General features: G+C 36.7%; 1 protein-coding gene across 1 annotated transcript in view; it reads left to right on the top strand.

Annotated features, from left to right (window-relative positions):
* Positions 1–16,889, top strand: part of ASCC3 (activating signal cointegrator 1 complex subunit 3) — a 294,902-nt gene that overhangs the window by 23,912 nt on the left and 254,101 nt on the right. The window contains exon 4 of the mRNA XM_040983825.1: positions 10,586–11,139. Coding sequence (XP_040839759.1) covers positions 10,586–11,139 — 554 coding nt within the window. The remainder of the gene's footprint in view (positions 1–10,585; positions 11,140–16,889) is intronic.

The following is a 16,889-nucleotide window of genomic DNA, read 5'->3' as shown; positions in this document are numbered from 1 at the left end:
AGACGGGTGCAGGGTCCCAAAGCTTTGCCCGTCCTCGACTGCTTTCCTGGGCCACAGGCAGGGAGCTGGAAGGGAAGCGGGGCTGCCGGGATTAGAACCGGCGCCCATATGGGATCCCGGGCGTGCATGGTGAGGACCTTAACCACTTGCGCCACCGCGCCGGACCCAGGATTACCTATTTTTAATGGGATATGGCATGAAATTTTTCAGGAACATTTGTGAGCAACAACTGTCTTCAAAATTCTAGATTCCAAAAGAGTTCAAAGAGATGTACTTCTTATAAAATGTCAGACAAGATATTTTTGGAACAACACTGTGCTGAAACTATTTGGAAAAAATATGAAATAGAAAACTTTTGCATCAGAGACTGTACCGTGGAGACATACACAGCTAAGATTGCGAAACTGAAACAAAACCCAAAGATGTGATTCCTAAATGTGGAACACCTCTTAGAGCTGTGTACCAGAATGAGAAACAGGATGCAACAGAGGATGGGAAGTGAGCAGAGCTTCTGACACATTCAAAGATGACAGCAAAAATGCATAAAATGGACATTAGAGAAATCTCAATATTTGACTGTTAGAGAAAGTGAATTGTAATTAACAAACTTTAAAACCAACCTGTATCTCTTTATTGGCATTAATGGGGAGTGTCAAGTCATTAAAAAAAGTTTGAGGATATAATGTACATTAAAAAAGGCAAACATTTATAATTAAGTTTAATGGAAAATCCTTGATTAACTCCTGAAGTAAAAAAAGGTATGGAGATCATCTAGACTCTCAGAGAACTTCAAATATGAGCTGAACTCATTGGATAATATTAAATCTTAGGTATGATCATGGAATCTTGGCTGTGTAAAAGAACACCCTGCATCTCTGTGGTCCCATTTCTAGGATTTATGGTGACTTGAAAACTGCAGTATGCTGTACAATAGTCCAGTGAAAAACAGACATGGCTTATGTGGGATCAACAGGCAGTATGAATTCACAGGAATATAAAAAATGTTAATTATCAGACTAATAACTAGGGCATAAGTCTGAAAAAGAAAGGGTTAAAGTCTGAAGAAATATAAAACTGTCTTAGTCATATCCCTATCTGCAAAAAGTAATCATAGTAAGGTCAGTATAAAAATTATTTTTTTAAGGATGTATTTATTTTTGTTGGAGAAGAGAGACAGAGAAAAAGATCTTCCATCCATTGGTTCACTCCCCAAGTGGCCACAATGGCCAGAGCTGAACCAGTCCAAAGCCAGGAGTCAGGAGACTTCCAGATTTCCCATATGGGTGCAGGGTTCCAAGACTTTGTGTCATGCTCCACTGCTTTCCTAGGTCTCAGGCAGGGGGGTGAATGGGAAGCAGAGCAGGTGGGACATGAACTGGCACCCATATGAGATCCCGGCAGATGCAAGACCAGGATTAAGTCACTGAACCATTGCACTGGGTCCATTCATTTTACTTCGAATGAGTAGTAACAAGTGGCTAACTTCTATTTATTTTTATATAAATATTTATGAAGTACACTCAAAATATTTTTGAAGCAGTTTTATAAATTTTATTTTTGTACTTTAAAATGCATCAAATCAGATTCCTGAGTGAAGTTAGCGGAAGACAAATAAGTTTTTCATGGAAAATTAGAATTTTTTTTTAAAGATTTATTTATTGGAAAGTCAGATATATGAGAGGAGGAGAGACAGAGAGGAAGATCTTCTGTCCCATGAGTCACTCCCCAAGTGAGCGCAACGTCCAATGCTATGCCGATCCAAAGCCAGGGTCCAGGAACTTCTTCCGGGTCTCCCACACGGGTGCAGGGTCCCAAAGCTTTGGGCTGTCCTCGACTGACTTCCCAGGCGATAAGCAGGGAGCTGGATGGGAAGTGGAGCTGCCAGGATTAGAACCGGCGCCCATATGGGATTCTGGGGCGTTCAAGGCAAGGACTTTAGCTACTAGGCCACACCGCTGGGCCCGCTAAGTCAATCTTGAAGGGTAAAATACAGACTGTACTAGATACAACAATTTTAGAAAATAAATCTAATTTAAATATTGGTTTGAGGATAAGCAAGTATACAAGTGAGATGCAAGAGAATTCAGAAACTGAAGCACATATATTAGAACACTTTAGATTGTTGAGACAAAATTGCTTTGTTTTTAAGATGTGGTGCAGGATAGGTGCATATATATGTGAAAAAGCTACCCATGCAAACAAATCTAAGAAATTTACATACATATACAAAATAGTGTTCTAAAAGACTTTGTAGAACTTCTTTGTGGTTCTAATATGGTTATACCTCAAAAGTTAATAGATGCAAATATTAAGAAAATACTGTATGGATTTCTATTTGCAGTAAAATAAGCTTATTTTTCACTTTATTTTCTGTGAAGTTTTGTGGTATCCTTATATACAAATGGGAAAATTATAAACAGAAAACAAAAAGCACAGTCATAAACGGAGTGATTAGTACTTTTTATTAACTAAGTGTAAAATGGTAGCCAGAATTTGAATCTTTATTAACTAAGAACTAAAAATAAATTAGGATAGATAATTTGGTATAAAAATGGCCAAGGTCCATGAATAGACATAATAGATGGTAATTGAATGAGTAATAGAAATTAAAAGGCACTCTATCTTATAGGTAAACAGGGAGATAAAATGAATAATATTCCAGTTGCCAATCAGGATTAAGAATGTGAAGATTTTGCACCTAGTACTGCTAGAGTTGAATTTGATATAATACTTTGTATTAGTTTTAGTATTATTTGCTATGGTTGGATAGGTGAAATTTTAACTTGATACATAAATATCCAATAAAAGTACTTGTACAGGTAATTGGAACAAACTTGCATGTGCATAGTAACATTTGTAAGACCCAGAAAGTGGAAACAACTCATTTATTGTTAAGTAGTGATATAGACAAATTATGATACATAGAATACCTTAGAGCAATAATGTTGTAAGTGAATCTTACAACAGAAAATGAAACTGGTAAATACAATTTTATTTATATGAAATTGAAAATTAGGCAAGAACAGATTTGGTTTGGGATGTCAGGATAGCGGTAACTTCTGATGAGGAATCTAATGACTGCCAGTGAGTAAGAGGGACTTTTCTGGGAAACTGATAATGCCTGTTTTTGGAAATACTTAATGAAATTGCACAGGCATGTTCATTTTGTGATCATTTTTTGAGCAGTAGATGTACTCTATGTTCTTGCTATGCTCAATTACAAGTAAAAATTTGTATGCCATTTAATTTAGTGAAATATTTCATACTAATAAAACTAATGAACTAATTTCTGTGTACTCACATTTTAGTTTAACACTTGGCTGTCTCTGATTTTTGATTGCTGCCTTCCAAATGCTTAAAAGTAAATTGAATAATATAGTTTAAATATCAGCTTTGTGATTTGTTTAATAACTATTTCCTTACCTATCAGAATAACAGTTAAAACTTTTATATGCTCAAAATTTAATTCAGACTTTTGTTCCTGTTTGATTGCTTCAGAAGTCAGGTTGTGATTTGATGTGGAATTTTGTGTCACCAAAAATGGTAATACTGGCTGGATTCTTTAAGTTGTAAGATGAATATTCACGTTTTTAGTGAGTTTAAAATTATGTAACTGGTTTAAAGACATGAAGAGATACTTTGGGTGACTTTAAATTATATTGCTACTATTGTATATGTCCCTCTTTTAGATTTCCTTTAAATATTTGCTCGCCATAAAGAGAGTGGTTTCTATATAAACACAGAAATATTTTAACAGTTAAGTATCAAATTGCTATTTTGGACATTTCTTGAACACTTTGCCTGTGTCATGTAAGGTTTTGCTTGAGGTACTTTGATATACAGTTATACTCTTAAAAAGAGGCCCATTATGTTAACATTAGTTAAATCCAAAATTATATCAATTGTTCAGTTTAACCCTCCAAATGCACGTGATAAATGCTTATTAGTATTATGTCAGAAGTTTGGTTATTTGATGGGCATTTGGGCAGTATTATATGGTATCTTCCCACCCAAAGAAAGCACATGATATGTTCTTGTCATATCAATGTACAGTTTATCCTAGTTATATCAGAATTTTCTCTGTAAAATTGGGAAAACACTAACAAATTTCATAAAACAACTTGATATCGTACTTGTTTAGAAATTACTAAAAATACTTGATATGAGTATATAAAAGAAAATATGTGGGCGTGTATACAGCATATGTAGAGGTTGAATTACTTTTGTATTTCATTGTATGTATTATACTGTATTATATAATATCCTAGTAAAGTTCTTGTACAGATCTTTTATATATTTTTAAATGAAAAATTATCAAAGAAAAATATGTCAAGTTGGTAATCTTGTCATTTATTATCATGTTTATAGCAGCTTGTCTGGCTAAAGGTTTTAATAAATGAAAGCTTAAGTAAAAAATAATGGTTGTAATGGTATTCATGGTTATAGTTGAGTCTCAAGAATAAAGCCAACATTTAATGCTGTGTATAACACAAAAATTGATTGCTTTGGACACTGTAATATCAAAGTGTAAAAGACTTGCAACTAGTTAATAGACTGATTATTTGACAACCTCTAAGTTGAATGGCAATTAGAGATGCAAGCAATTTTGACTAATGTCTTCATTAATTTTCAATTAAAATGCTCTACTTATCCTCCTTCAATGTTATTTTATGAGGTGAAGATTCTACCTAGGTCTTACTGATTTTTTTTTTTCCTCCAAAACTAAAAATGGCATAATGGATGAGCCCTTATATCCAGTCAAATTGAGGTCTGATCAAATTCTGCCACTGAAATTGTAACTTTGGCTAAGCCTGTCTCTCTCAGTTGGATGCTTTCTTAATGTTCTAAGTAGTACTTTACAGTTTCTTATTTGTTTCCTATATAGCTGCAAAATAAGCAAGTATTATTATTAAACATTCTAATGAGCTTCCATGAACATCTCCACATACACATTGCAGTGGAAGTGCCAGATGGGTTGAACCAGTTTCCTGGTTTTCAGTGTCTCTGTTCAGTGTTTCATACATAGAAAAATAATTATTCAGATGGTTAGAATTCTAACTAGTTTCCTTAAAAGTTTAAGGTTTTGAACTTTCATACAGGTTTTACCTGTTGATTCTTATCCTTTGCTGTAACTTTCTTTTGAAAACAAAATAAGCTTCCTAAGATCCTGATTTCTTAGAAGATTACCATGGTTACAGTGTGAAAAAGTTGAACGGCTTCAATTTTCTTTCTTTTTTTTTTTTTTTAAAGATTTATATTTATTATTTTTTTTTTTTATTGGAAAGAGGGATATACAGAGAGGAGAGACAGAGAGGAAGATCTTCCGTCCCATGATTCACTCCCCAAGTGAGCGCAACGGCCGATACTATGCCGATCCGAAGCCAGGAGCCTCTTCCGGGTCTCCCACGCAGGTGCAGGGTCCCAAAGCTTTGGGCCATCCTCGACTGCTTTCCCAGGCCACAGGCAGGGAGCTGGAAGGGAAGCGGGGCTGCCGGGATTAGAACCGGCGCCCATATGGGATCCCGGGCGTGCAAGGCGAGGACTTAACCACTTGCGCCACCGCGCCGGGCCCGAATGGCTTCAATTTTCAACTAAATGTTATCAGCTTTAATATTTGAAAGATGAATCATTGCTAAATAACATTTACAGTATAAAGGCAATTGAGTGACAGTTTACTTGGGAACAAGATCCCTAGTAACTTTCAATTTTCTGCAGATCTGTTCTCCCAAAGCGCACAGATGTGATTTGCTGGCACATCAACATCACAACCATTCCTGCCAACCCCATTGCCAGTTGTGTGCTGGTTCCACAGTCTGAGAATCCCCTGAGTTTTCCCTTCAAGTCCATTTTTTGTGGAGAAGAAGTGATGCCTGCTAGAGTTCAGACCAGTTATACCACTGGTTGCATTCATTTGACTCAGCTATTTTCTCTGTTTTACAAACATTTGAGTTGACAGAAGACTGAACTCTGGCCTCAAGACTGTGCAGTAACGGCACACTGCAGTGGTCGCTGTGACTGCTGCTTCTTGGAATCGCTTTGTTCCAAGCTGTACTGCTCAGTCACCCAGGCCATGTGTGAGCCAGTGGTCCCCAATGCAGCCCACTTCATCATATAGGGACAGAAATTTGGCCTGTCAGGGAAGACCTGAATATAGTTGTAGGAAGGTGATGAAACTGGAAGCGGTCACCTCTGTTTGTGTTCTAGAAAAGTACATTGTCTCCAAAACACAGTAATTATATCCATGCATCTCTGTGTGTGTTGTGACAGGTGCTGTTACTAGTTTTCAGAATTTGGAACTTCAGAATAGCACAGTATATGGAGAGTTTACTTTTCAGGAACATCAATGTGGCATTTTGTTTTTAGCCCAGCTCATTGATATCATGGAGTATCTGTGTTGGAGAGCTAGGAACGCAAAAGATAATAGCACCAGGCCAACTAATCTGAACATCTTTAAGTGTCGGTTTTGCAATTTTATAGATGTTTTATTAAAAAATTGAAACTCCAAGATTTTAAAATAAGTTTTTTGTGAGTTTGCAGTTATTTTCTCAAAGATGGATCCTGCCTTATTTTTCTCAGCTTATTGTTGGGTCTTTAATGACACGATATAGGAATTCACTGTGTTTTCTTTAATGAATGCCAAATATGCCTGTTTGTAGTGGGCAACCAAAAATGGCTATATAAATTATACAGTTTTAGTAATATTACTATTCTGTTTGTCACTTTGTTTCCTAAGATGATTTATTTTAAAAATTTATCTAGTAAACAAATTGGTGATAACATCTTTCTGAAATTTATAGGAATGAGCATGTTGTACTATGAGAAAGACTAATACATCTTGTTTCATGATAGTAGCTCCTTTGCCTCTCCTAAATTATTTTTTTTTAAGATTTACTTATTTATTTATTTTTACAAAGTCAGATATACAGAGAGGAGGAGAGACAGGGAGGAAGATCTTCCGTCCACTGATTCACTCCCCAAGTGACCATAATGGCTAGTGCTATGCTGATCTGAAGTCAGGAGCCAGGAACCTCTTCCAGGTCTCCCACACAGGTGCAGAGTCCCCAAGACTTTGGGCCGTCCTTGACTGCTTTCCCAGGCCACAAGCAGGGAGCTGGATGGGAAGTGGAGCTGCTGGGACTAGAACTGGTACCCATTTGGGATCTCGGCACATTCAAGGCGAGGACTTTAGCCACTAGACCAAGCCGCCGGGCCCCTCTCCTAAATTTTGTTTAGAGAAGGTGAGAAGATACACTGTAAAAGTAAAATTGTTTTAAAAGTTCCAAGATATAAAGTGGTAATAATGTCATCTTTACAAAAGTATGTGTATGTGTAGTAAATGCATACATAATCAATTGTGAGCTCCGTCTTGCTTGTCTTGCTTAAAGTTTAGTATCAGTACTCCTTACCCTGTTAGATTATCAGTAGAATTAGGATGCTTGATAAACTATCTCAGACCTAAATTTGAAGAATAATTTGGGATTGGTTTTGTGGCACACAGGTTAAGCCACTGTCTGCTACACCAGCACACTATATTGGAGCACCAGTTCCAATCACTTCCAATCCAGCTCTCTGCGTTTTGGAAGGTAGGATGACTCAAGACCTCAGGATGCTATTGCTCACGTGGGAGACTGGATGGATTTGCAGGCTCCTGGACCCATGAGAAGTGAACTAGTAGAAGGAAGAGCTCCTTATGTTTCTCTCCCTTTCTTTCCTTCACTCTGTCTTTCAAGTAAATAAAATAAATGAAAAGCTTAACTATATGTCAGGATAGACAACCTCTTAACAGGAGGTCATATGCACTGAGCAGAGAGGATTCTAGGGTGGAGCAGGTGGACAAGAGGAGACTTGTGTTCCCACCCTGAAGACTCCCGGATCCTCGTCAAGGACTATCAGTATGGGCACCAAGGACTACATCCCAATTGCCAAGGAGACCACGGGGAATTGGAGTGCCTTTGGAGGCTGAGTACTCTGAGGTCATCCGCTCCCGTTTGAATCTCCCACATGGGTTAGAAGAAGTCCAGATCCCTCATCACAGAGCCCAATGTCACCGGAACAACAGCCAGGACCCCTGAGTGGTCTACAGAAACAAAAGATCAAAAAACTCCCACCAAGACCAGGGAGAGGAGCTTTTTTTAGTCCTTGCTTAGTTCCAGTACTGGATCTCCACCCTCTTTTGCAGTGACCATCAGGGTCGCCTTGGAGCCCCCCAAAACAAGCACCACCACCAACAAAAAAAATTAATTAAAATAGAGAACAACAAGGAAAGCTTAGAATTAGACAGAAAACGATCAGTACGGACTCACACGTACCTTACTTGGTAGGACATGAAAATAAACAACTCCTAACTAGGGTGTGGAGGATGTCTCTTCACACCCCTCCTAACAGTGTTCTGTGCCTCAACCGGTGTCACATGCCTTGCTAAATGTATAGACTATCCTAAAATCTGCCAAGTTCAGTAAAAATTATGCTTCAACACAATAAACTGCTAAAAAATGAAAACAGACATCAGATAGCTGAATGGTATCCTATAGCCAATTTAAGGTAGATAGAAGCCAGTTGTATACAAACTATAATTGAAACATTAATGAAGTAGTCTCAGGATGCGGTTAAGAACTCACATTCTCTAACATATCAGTCACTCAGTACAATGTTAATTAACCCCATAATGTTGGAAACTTGTTGATTTGATGTTATGGCATTTAATTGGTCAGAACAATAATCTGCCAGCTATGTCTCCAGACCAGAGTTGGTCTCCCCAAGAAGCTGTTGAATTCAGCTGGGCAATAAGATACTGGATACTATGCAAGGCACATGCTTGCATTGAAAGAAACAAGACTAGATTAGAACTGTAATACTGCAATAAGGTGGAGCAATCCACCATGGGGGGAGGGCAAAGGAAGGGGAAGAAAGGGAGAACATCAGAGCCTATGAAACGTTGTGATAAAATGAAATGCAATTAAAAAAAAAAGAATAAACTATATGCCAGATATTCTGTAAATTACATATGATAGTAAAAGTAGAATTCATACAGATATTGTAAAATGCTTGTTTATGTGTCTAGATTTTTATGTACAAGTAAACAGAGCAAAGAGTGTGGTATATGGTAAAAAAAAAATACTAATCTCATGTCACAGTGGCTTGGATTTAGTTTAATTCACCTAATCTTTGCTGAACAACCACATGTGGCTATACATTGTGAGAAGATATAGAATTGGTCACAATATTGTACCCTTCTAAAACATAGATAGGATTTGAACATAGACTTTTGGAAAGATTGAAGAGGGTAGAAAAATAGCTGTAGAATAGGACTGAATTTGTGTTTTTTGTTTTTTTGTTTCCTGAATGTAAAGCCCCCTTTGGTTAGAGAAAGATAAAATAGACAATAAGGTTTAAAAAAAAAGGGAAAAAAGTCATGGGGCCAACTCCTGACTGTATGAGTTTAGATTAAGCTAAGGTAAGCTCTTCAAAATGTGTGTGTAGTGTAATTGGAACTATGCCTCCAAGATGATGGTAGTATGAATTATATTGCCAACTTGACCAGTGTTACTTTGGGTAAGTTACATTGACTGTTGAGAGTTCTTGAAGATTTTATTTATTTCTAAGAATTTGCAATGTTTTGTGAATATAGTTCCTCTTGTTTTATTAGAGAGAATTGGGTATAAGGAGTTAATGCCTTAAAGAAATTAGGACCTGATCCTTTGCCTCATAGCTAGATAATTTACTTCTAATCTCTTTAAGCAGCAGCGTGCTTTGTTTTATAATATAGCTAGTTTTATTTTAAACATCATCTTTGATGATAGTTGTTTTGGAATGAGAACTATGTAAATCTCTTTTTTATCATCCCAGATTAATAGTTTAGATTACCAGGAAAGTCATAGAACTTTGATATTTCCTTTGCTCAAAAAGTTTGTAGTTCATATACTTGTTTTATCCTTTTTTGATTTATTTTGCTTGTCAAATCAGTCTTTTTTTTTTTAAGATGTATTTTATTTTTATTGGAAAGTCAGATATACAGAGGAGGAGAGACAGAAAGATCTTCCGTCCGATGATTCATTCCCCAAGTGACCACAATGGCCGGAGCTATGCTGATCCAAAGTCAGGTGCCAGGAACTTCTTCCAGATCTCCCACACGAGTGCAGGGTCCCAAGGCTTTGGGCCGTCCTCGACTGCTTTCCCAGGCCACAAGCAGAGAACTGGATGGGAAGTGGAGCTGCTGGGATTCGAACTGGTGCCCATATAGGATCCTGGCGCGCCAAGGCGAGAACCTTAGCTGCTAGGCCATACCTCCAGGCCCATCAAATCAGTCTTTGAGGCTTGGTTTCAAATAATTTTTGTGTCTCAAATTATATTTAGATGGAGGTAAGGGTTTTATTAGGTGGTTTCAGTACTTATATATATATAGTTACAATGATTTATTTATGTGAAATAGTTCTTTGGGAATTTGAAGATGGATTTTTCTGCTCTTAATTTACTTTGTTCATACATGTAACCATTCAACTTAGAGGAATATTAAAAGCAGTTTTTTGAGTAATAACTTAAAACATGATTCAGTTAAGCTAATACTCTTTGTTTTGTTTTTGAATAGTTGGAACGGATAATGGCAAAGAAGCAATTGAAAGTGGGGCTGCATTTCTGTTCATGACATTTCACTTGAAGGACTCCGTTGGTCATTTGGAGACAAAAGCTGTCAAACAGATGTTTGGACCGTTTCCATCATCATCTGCCACCGAAGCTTGTAATGCTACTAATAGAATTGTTTCTCATTTTAGTCAAGATGATCTTGCTGCTCTTGTCCAGTTGACAAAACAGGAATATAGTGATGGATTTTTTTTTGGCAAAAATTTAGCATTTTCATTTGATATGCATGATTTGGACCACTTTGATGAACTGCCAATAAATGGTGAATCCCAGAAAATCATCAGTCTAGATTATGAGAAGTTTTTGAATGAGCATGATCATTGCACACCAGAACTCAAGCCTGTGGAAAAAACAAATGGCTCCTTTTTATGGTGTGAAGTTGAAAAGTACTTAAATACAAGTTTAAAGGAAATGACTGAAGCACCAAGAATAGAAGATCTTTGCTGCACTTTGTATGACATGCTTGCTTCTGTTAAAAGTGGTGATGAGCTCCAGGATGAGGTATAGTTGAAATTCCTTACATTTTATATTAATGTAAATCATCTTTTTATCGTGGGTATTTAGCAGACACCTTTCTATTTCCAAGAATTCTTGCACGAAACAGGTACAGAGTTCAAAACTCTTGGTTTGGCCTGACCCTGCCCTGCCCTGCCGTGGCTGTTATGATTAGTTTGAGATAGTGACTAGCAGAATGAAGGTCACTTTTTCTCTCTCAGTCACTCCCTCTTTCTATGTGATTCAGATTTTCTAATAAGAAATCAATTATAAAAAAAGAAGGAAAGGTAAAGACTTTATTTCAGGCTAGAGAGACACAGTTGATTGTGCTTACAAAACTTAAGTTCTGTGAGGTATAAATCAAGTCATAGTGAGGGTTTAGTGAGAGACAGAGTTGTAAGAGCGGTGTGTTGACGGACACCACGTATACGTGGGAGCCAAATAAGGTATCCTGTATACTTTATTAAAATATAGCCCTTCAAAGATCATATGGCCTAGTTCAATGATTTTTCAAGTCAGGTTTAACATATGGTGACATGTATTTCGTACTATGCTATGGCTTTGAATAGTACAATCTTAAATGGTTCCTCCCTTTATTATTTTCTCATACCTTTTTTTGTGAGATTTGTTTATTTGAGAGAGTTAAAGAAAAAGATATATATTTAGAGAGAGAGAAGTGTTTTTATTTGCTGGTTTACTCCCCAAATACCAGAAACTACTAACCCCTAAGCCTCCTACATGGGAGCAGTAGCCCAAGTACCTGGACCATCCTCTGCTTTTCCCAGGCACATTACCAGGAAGCTAGTTTAAAAACAGAGCAGCCAAGGCAGAACACTGCCGCCCTCCCCACATGAGATGCTGGCACTGCGTGTAACCTGCTATACCACAGTGCTTTTACCTTTTCAGTTTTTAGTTTCATATGAATGAAAATGAACAATTAAGGTGATAGTTTTTTGTTGCACCATATAGGCTTTCCATGCTTGTATTCTAGAGACATTTCTGTGGAATTGGATTCTATTGTAATATTTCCTATATAACTATGCAGTGGTGCTTCAGTACAAAAGTGCTTCAGTGCAACTACTCTCTTTAAAATCACTATTTTACATAATACATATTTGTAGCATAGGGCTTTCCCCTTGGCCTCATATTTTCCCTCCCCATTTCTTTCTCCTTTCATTTCCCCCCATTATTACTACAGCAGTATAGTCCTTACAACAGTTACCAGTTTAACATTCTGCTATTTAAGTGTATCATGGAATTGTAGGTACAAACATGGAATATTTAGTATTGTATTGTCAAGGGTTATTTAACTGTTTCACTAGGGGGAGTCCTTTTATTCTAGAGTAAAGATACCTACTGTGACATATATAGTTCATCCATGAGAACACATTTATGCTTGTTATGTATAAATATCTAAACAAATATCTATTTGTTTTGTATCTTCCTTGAATATTGCCTTATATCAGAACCTATCGTATTTATCCTTTTGGGATTGGCTGATTTCACTGAGAATAATGTAACATTTTGTTGCAAATGATAGGATTTCATTCTTTTTTAATGGCTGTATGGTATTCCAGGGAGTAGATGTACTACTATTTCTTTAGCCATTTCTTTATTGACAGACATCTGGGTTGTTTCAAGTCTATTGTTGTGGATGTGCTCTTATAGGGTTGCATGTCGCTTTCTTATATGCAGATTTCCCTTCATTTGGATATATATTCTCAGGAGTAAGATAGCTTGGTCATTCAATAGAGTAATTTTCAGTTGTCTTAACACTATTCACACTGACTTCCACAGTGACTACACTGGCCTGCACTCCCACCAAGTGGCATAGGATACCTTTCTCCCCACATGCATGCCTGCAGGTATTGTTAATAAATTTCCAAATCTCAGTGGAATTAGGTGGAACCTCATTTTGATTTTTATTTCCATTTCCCTGATAGCAAGGGAGCCAGAACATTCTTGTTTCTTATATGTCTGTTAACCATTTGAGCTATGAAAAATGCTTGCTCAATACCATCACCCATTTTTTTAACAGTTGTTAGTTTTCCTGTTGTTGAGTTTCAGAAGCTCTTTTTAAATGCTGGATAAGAGTCTCCTATCAGTTGTGTAGTATGAAAATATTTTCTCCTATATGGGCCCCCATTTGTGTCCCAGCTACTCTGCTTATGATCCAACTCCTTGCTAATGGCCTGGGGAAGATGGCACAGGTGTTTGGACCTCTGCTGTGTATGTAGGAGACCTTGGTGAAGGAGATCTGGATGAAGCTCCTGGTTTCTGGCTACAACCTGGCCCAGTCCTGTTGGTTGCAGCATTATGAGGAAGGAACCAGTTGATAAAAATTCTCTCTCTCTCTTCTTTTCCCCCTCAAAATAAAATGAGTCTTTAAAAATAAATAAAAGTATATTCATGTGGTGTTATTTACTGAAAAACACAAAAATAGATGCCAGTGTGAAAAATGTGGGAGAAATAATATTAGTGACAATAATAGTAACAGACATTAAATATGATGTATTAAGTGCTTTATGTCCACGGCTTCACTTAACCTTTATGCCAGTGCTTTGAGGTAGAGAGTTCTGTATTAAAGACAGTTTGAAGCCCTGAGAATTGAAATAGGTAAAATTTTTTTTTTCGTTTCTTATTACATTTAAAGTGCTATGCTCTGCTAGGTGTTAAAGTAATAAAACAATTCATCTTTTACCTTTTCTCAGTGCCGCATTTTTGTTTTTTTAATCTCCCTACCTGGAGCTTCTAAGTTATTGTTTTTTAAGGGCCTTTCTTCTGAGTCTGACTCCTGGTAATTTCTTGGTGAAGACTTTAGTCGGTTGGAGTAAGCATTAGAATTTAATAGTCCAGAAAAAGTTTTGAGTTTTTTTTCTCTTAGAATTTATTTAGCTTAGAAGTATTAAAGTTGTACACTTCAGCTGCCAGAAGCAAACAGGACTTTAAATTTTGTGTTACTAAGATGTATCCATTACTGGTGTAGACAGCTTCCTATTGATGCTCTACCATGACTAGAATTGCAAGAAAGGGGTTAGTTCTATTGTATCATACAAGTTAATGGAGTTTGAACAGAAATTGTATACCCAGAAGGCAGTGGCATTAGTAATAGTAAAGGTGCACTGTTTTCGTGTGCCTGTTATGTATGGACCAGGCTATCTCTTTTTGACAGCCAGATTCATCATCTTGTAAGGTGTAGAATACCCTCTATATAAATAAAGAGATAAAAATTGAGGCTTAGTTGTTTACTAAAGTAAAAAGCCAAGACAGTGGCAGGAATTGTGTGATCCCTGCCCCCACCCCCGCCCCAGCACAGATCTAGTGTTCCTTTACAGTATACCATCAGATGTTTTTGAAGAAGAGTATTAACTGAAGGTTCTTTGTGGGGATTTCTTTTACCTGTGTCAGCTCAAATTCTCTATCTATACAGGTTTACCATGGGCAGATTAGTTTCCAAATTTGTGACATGTGCTTTACAGTGTCACTGTAGGAATTTGTGTGATAATATGTGAAGCACCTAGCGTAGTTTCACTGAAATGTGTTTTTTCAGATGTTAGCATCTATGTTTGCACATATCAAAGTTTGAGTATTTACCTTAGAATAAATAATCTTTTTGCCCTGCCATGTGTGGATGCTGAAAGTAGTTAATAAGATGCTCAAGGGCTTAATTTAGAGAAATTTTTGTATTGTGCTTTTTAATGTCTCATTTTCCTAAAGAAAAAATCCTTTGAACTCAATTTTAGAATTGGGATTTTTACATTCGTTGATAGGATAGAAAAGGTGCTAATGAAAATCACTTGAGAAATAAGTAAAGTGGAATCGGATATGCTTGGTTTATTTTGATAAAATATAATGTGTGTAGTTGTTAATGCCAGTGTAAATATTGGTGCAGTTACTTGATAGTTAGCTCCTTGAAAACATAAATTTTGAGTTTCACTGATAAACTATTTTTGTGCAGTTTGGGATTATATACTTACAGTTATAAGATTAATTCTCTGTCACTTAAATGTATGATGACATGGTAGGTAGAGGTAGAGGCAGAAAATCTAGTGTCATTCTGTGCGGGTATGTTTATAGGTTTCTAAATGGGAGTCTTATTTTTACTCTGTAGTAGAGGTTCATATTACAACAAAACTTTACTTCTCAGCGTGCTAGTCTCTATTACACTGTTCATCTGTGAGAGTGTATCTCTATACTTGAATACCTACATTTATGTATTTTGTTATTTGCCTAAACGGTGTCTTGCATCAGAGAGAACATATACTCTTAGCCCTTTCGGGACTGGCTTATTTCACTAAGCATTTTGGTCTCTAGTTGGGACTATTTTGTTGCAAACAGTAGAATTCAGTTCTTTTTTTATGGCTGAGAAGTGTCCCACAGAGTAGATGTGTCTAAGTCTTTTATCCATTCATATTTTGATCCATATTTGGGTTGTTTTCATGTTCACTATTGTGAATTTTGCCACTTTAAATATTAGGGTTGCAGGCCACTCTCATGTGCAAATTTCCTTTCCTTTGGATGGATAGGTCATATGGTAGATCAATTCTCAGTTGTCTCAGTACTTTCCATACTGACTTCCATAGTTGTTTGCACAAGTTTTGATATATTCACATTGTTTTTGTTTTTTTCTTATTCTTTTAATTCAAAAGCAATAAAACTTCATGAAGAAAATTCAAGTTATTTTTTCTACTTTTAGCAGAATGTGACATTTAGGAATGATCAAGCCGGTTAAAATATTTCACCTATCAGTACTGATTTCCTAAGTTTTATAGTTTATACAAAGAAAAGCACTGTTTATCATGGTTATATGATGCTTATTCCTCTTCCCTTCCTTTTATGGCTAAAATTGTTAAAGTTATGGGTTGTGACTTGGTCAAATAAAAAAAAAGCATGTTTGATATTTTTATCCAGTAGTACTGTTAATCCTGAAAGGAAGATTTGTTTTAGTAGCTACTTCTATAAAAATAAATTCAGTGTTTGTCAGTCTAGAAGCTGCAGATTCGTGTGGCTCAGAACATGGACTGCAGAGGAAAGTCCTACTTCTGCAGCTTACAAAATGTTTGACTCTGGCCAGGTCATTTCTGTAAGCCTCAGTTTTCCACTTGTGAACGTGTAGGAAAGTGGCAATGCTCACCAGATAGCTTGGTGTGAAGATATGCTATCATACATTGAAAGCACTCAAGAGTGTCACCTAGCAGAAGGCAAATGTTCCATGGTGCTGGCTGTTGTAGAGTCTTACATAACGGCCACACAGTATAGTTACGTGATTAAAAATATAGTTGTATGCATGGGTGACGAAAGTACAATTTGGTCTTCTTCTGTGTTCTTCAAATGTCCTGGCTGGCACACAAGGAAGCTGTAATTCTGTTCAAGATATATAACGCAGAATGATCAGTTTGGTGAAGAAGTAGAAGCTGTTTTATGAAGAATGCTGTAAAAAAAAAAAACTGCAGTTGATTATTGGAGAGGAAGCTAATGTGGGGTAGGGGGGATGATCATAATGTTTGATGAGATACCTGTGAAAGAGAGCTGTTGCCAGGATGTGTAGAGAGAAGGTCCTGGAGGAGAGATCACAGTTCAGTCAGACCTTTATCTTTCTCAGGTCCTTTGAAATATAACGAGCTGTTTTGATACACAGCAAGGTTTGCTTTTGGAGACATTGAAGCATATGCTGAGTCATCATTGGAAATTGTAGGAAATTGTTAGATTTTAATATCTTTGCATACCTGTCAACACCTTTTGAAGTGATAGATGAT

This window comes from Ochotona curzoniae, unplaced genomic scaffold (genome assembly GCF_017591425.1).
Source record: "Ochotona curzoniae isolate NIBS_2020 unplaced genomic scaffold, NIBS_Ocur_1.0 contig_3819, whole genome shotgun sequence".
In the NCBI taxonomy this organism is placed as follows: Eukaryota; Metazoa; Chordata; class Mammalia; order Lagomorpha; family Ochotonidae; genus Ochotona; species Ochotona curzoniae.
Note: the sequence above shows the minus strand (reverse complement) of the source record. Positions and strands in the feature narration are given on the sequence as shown.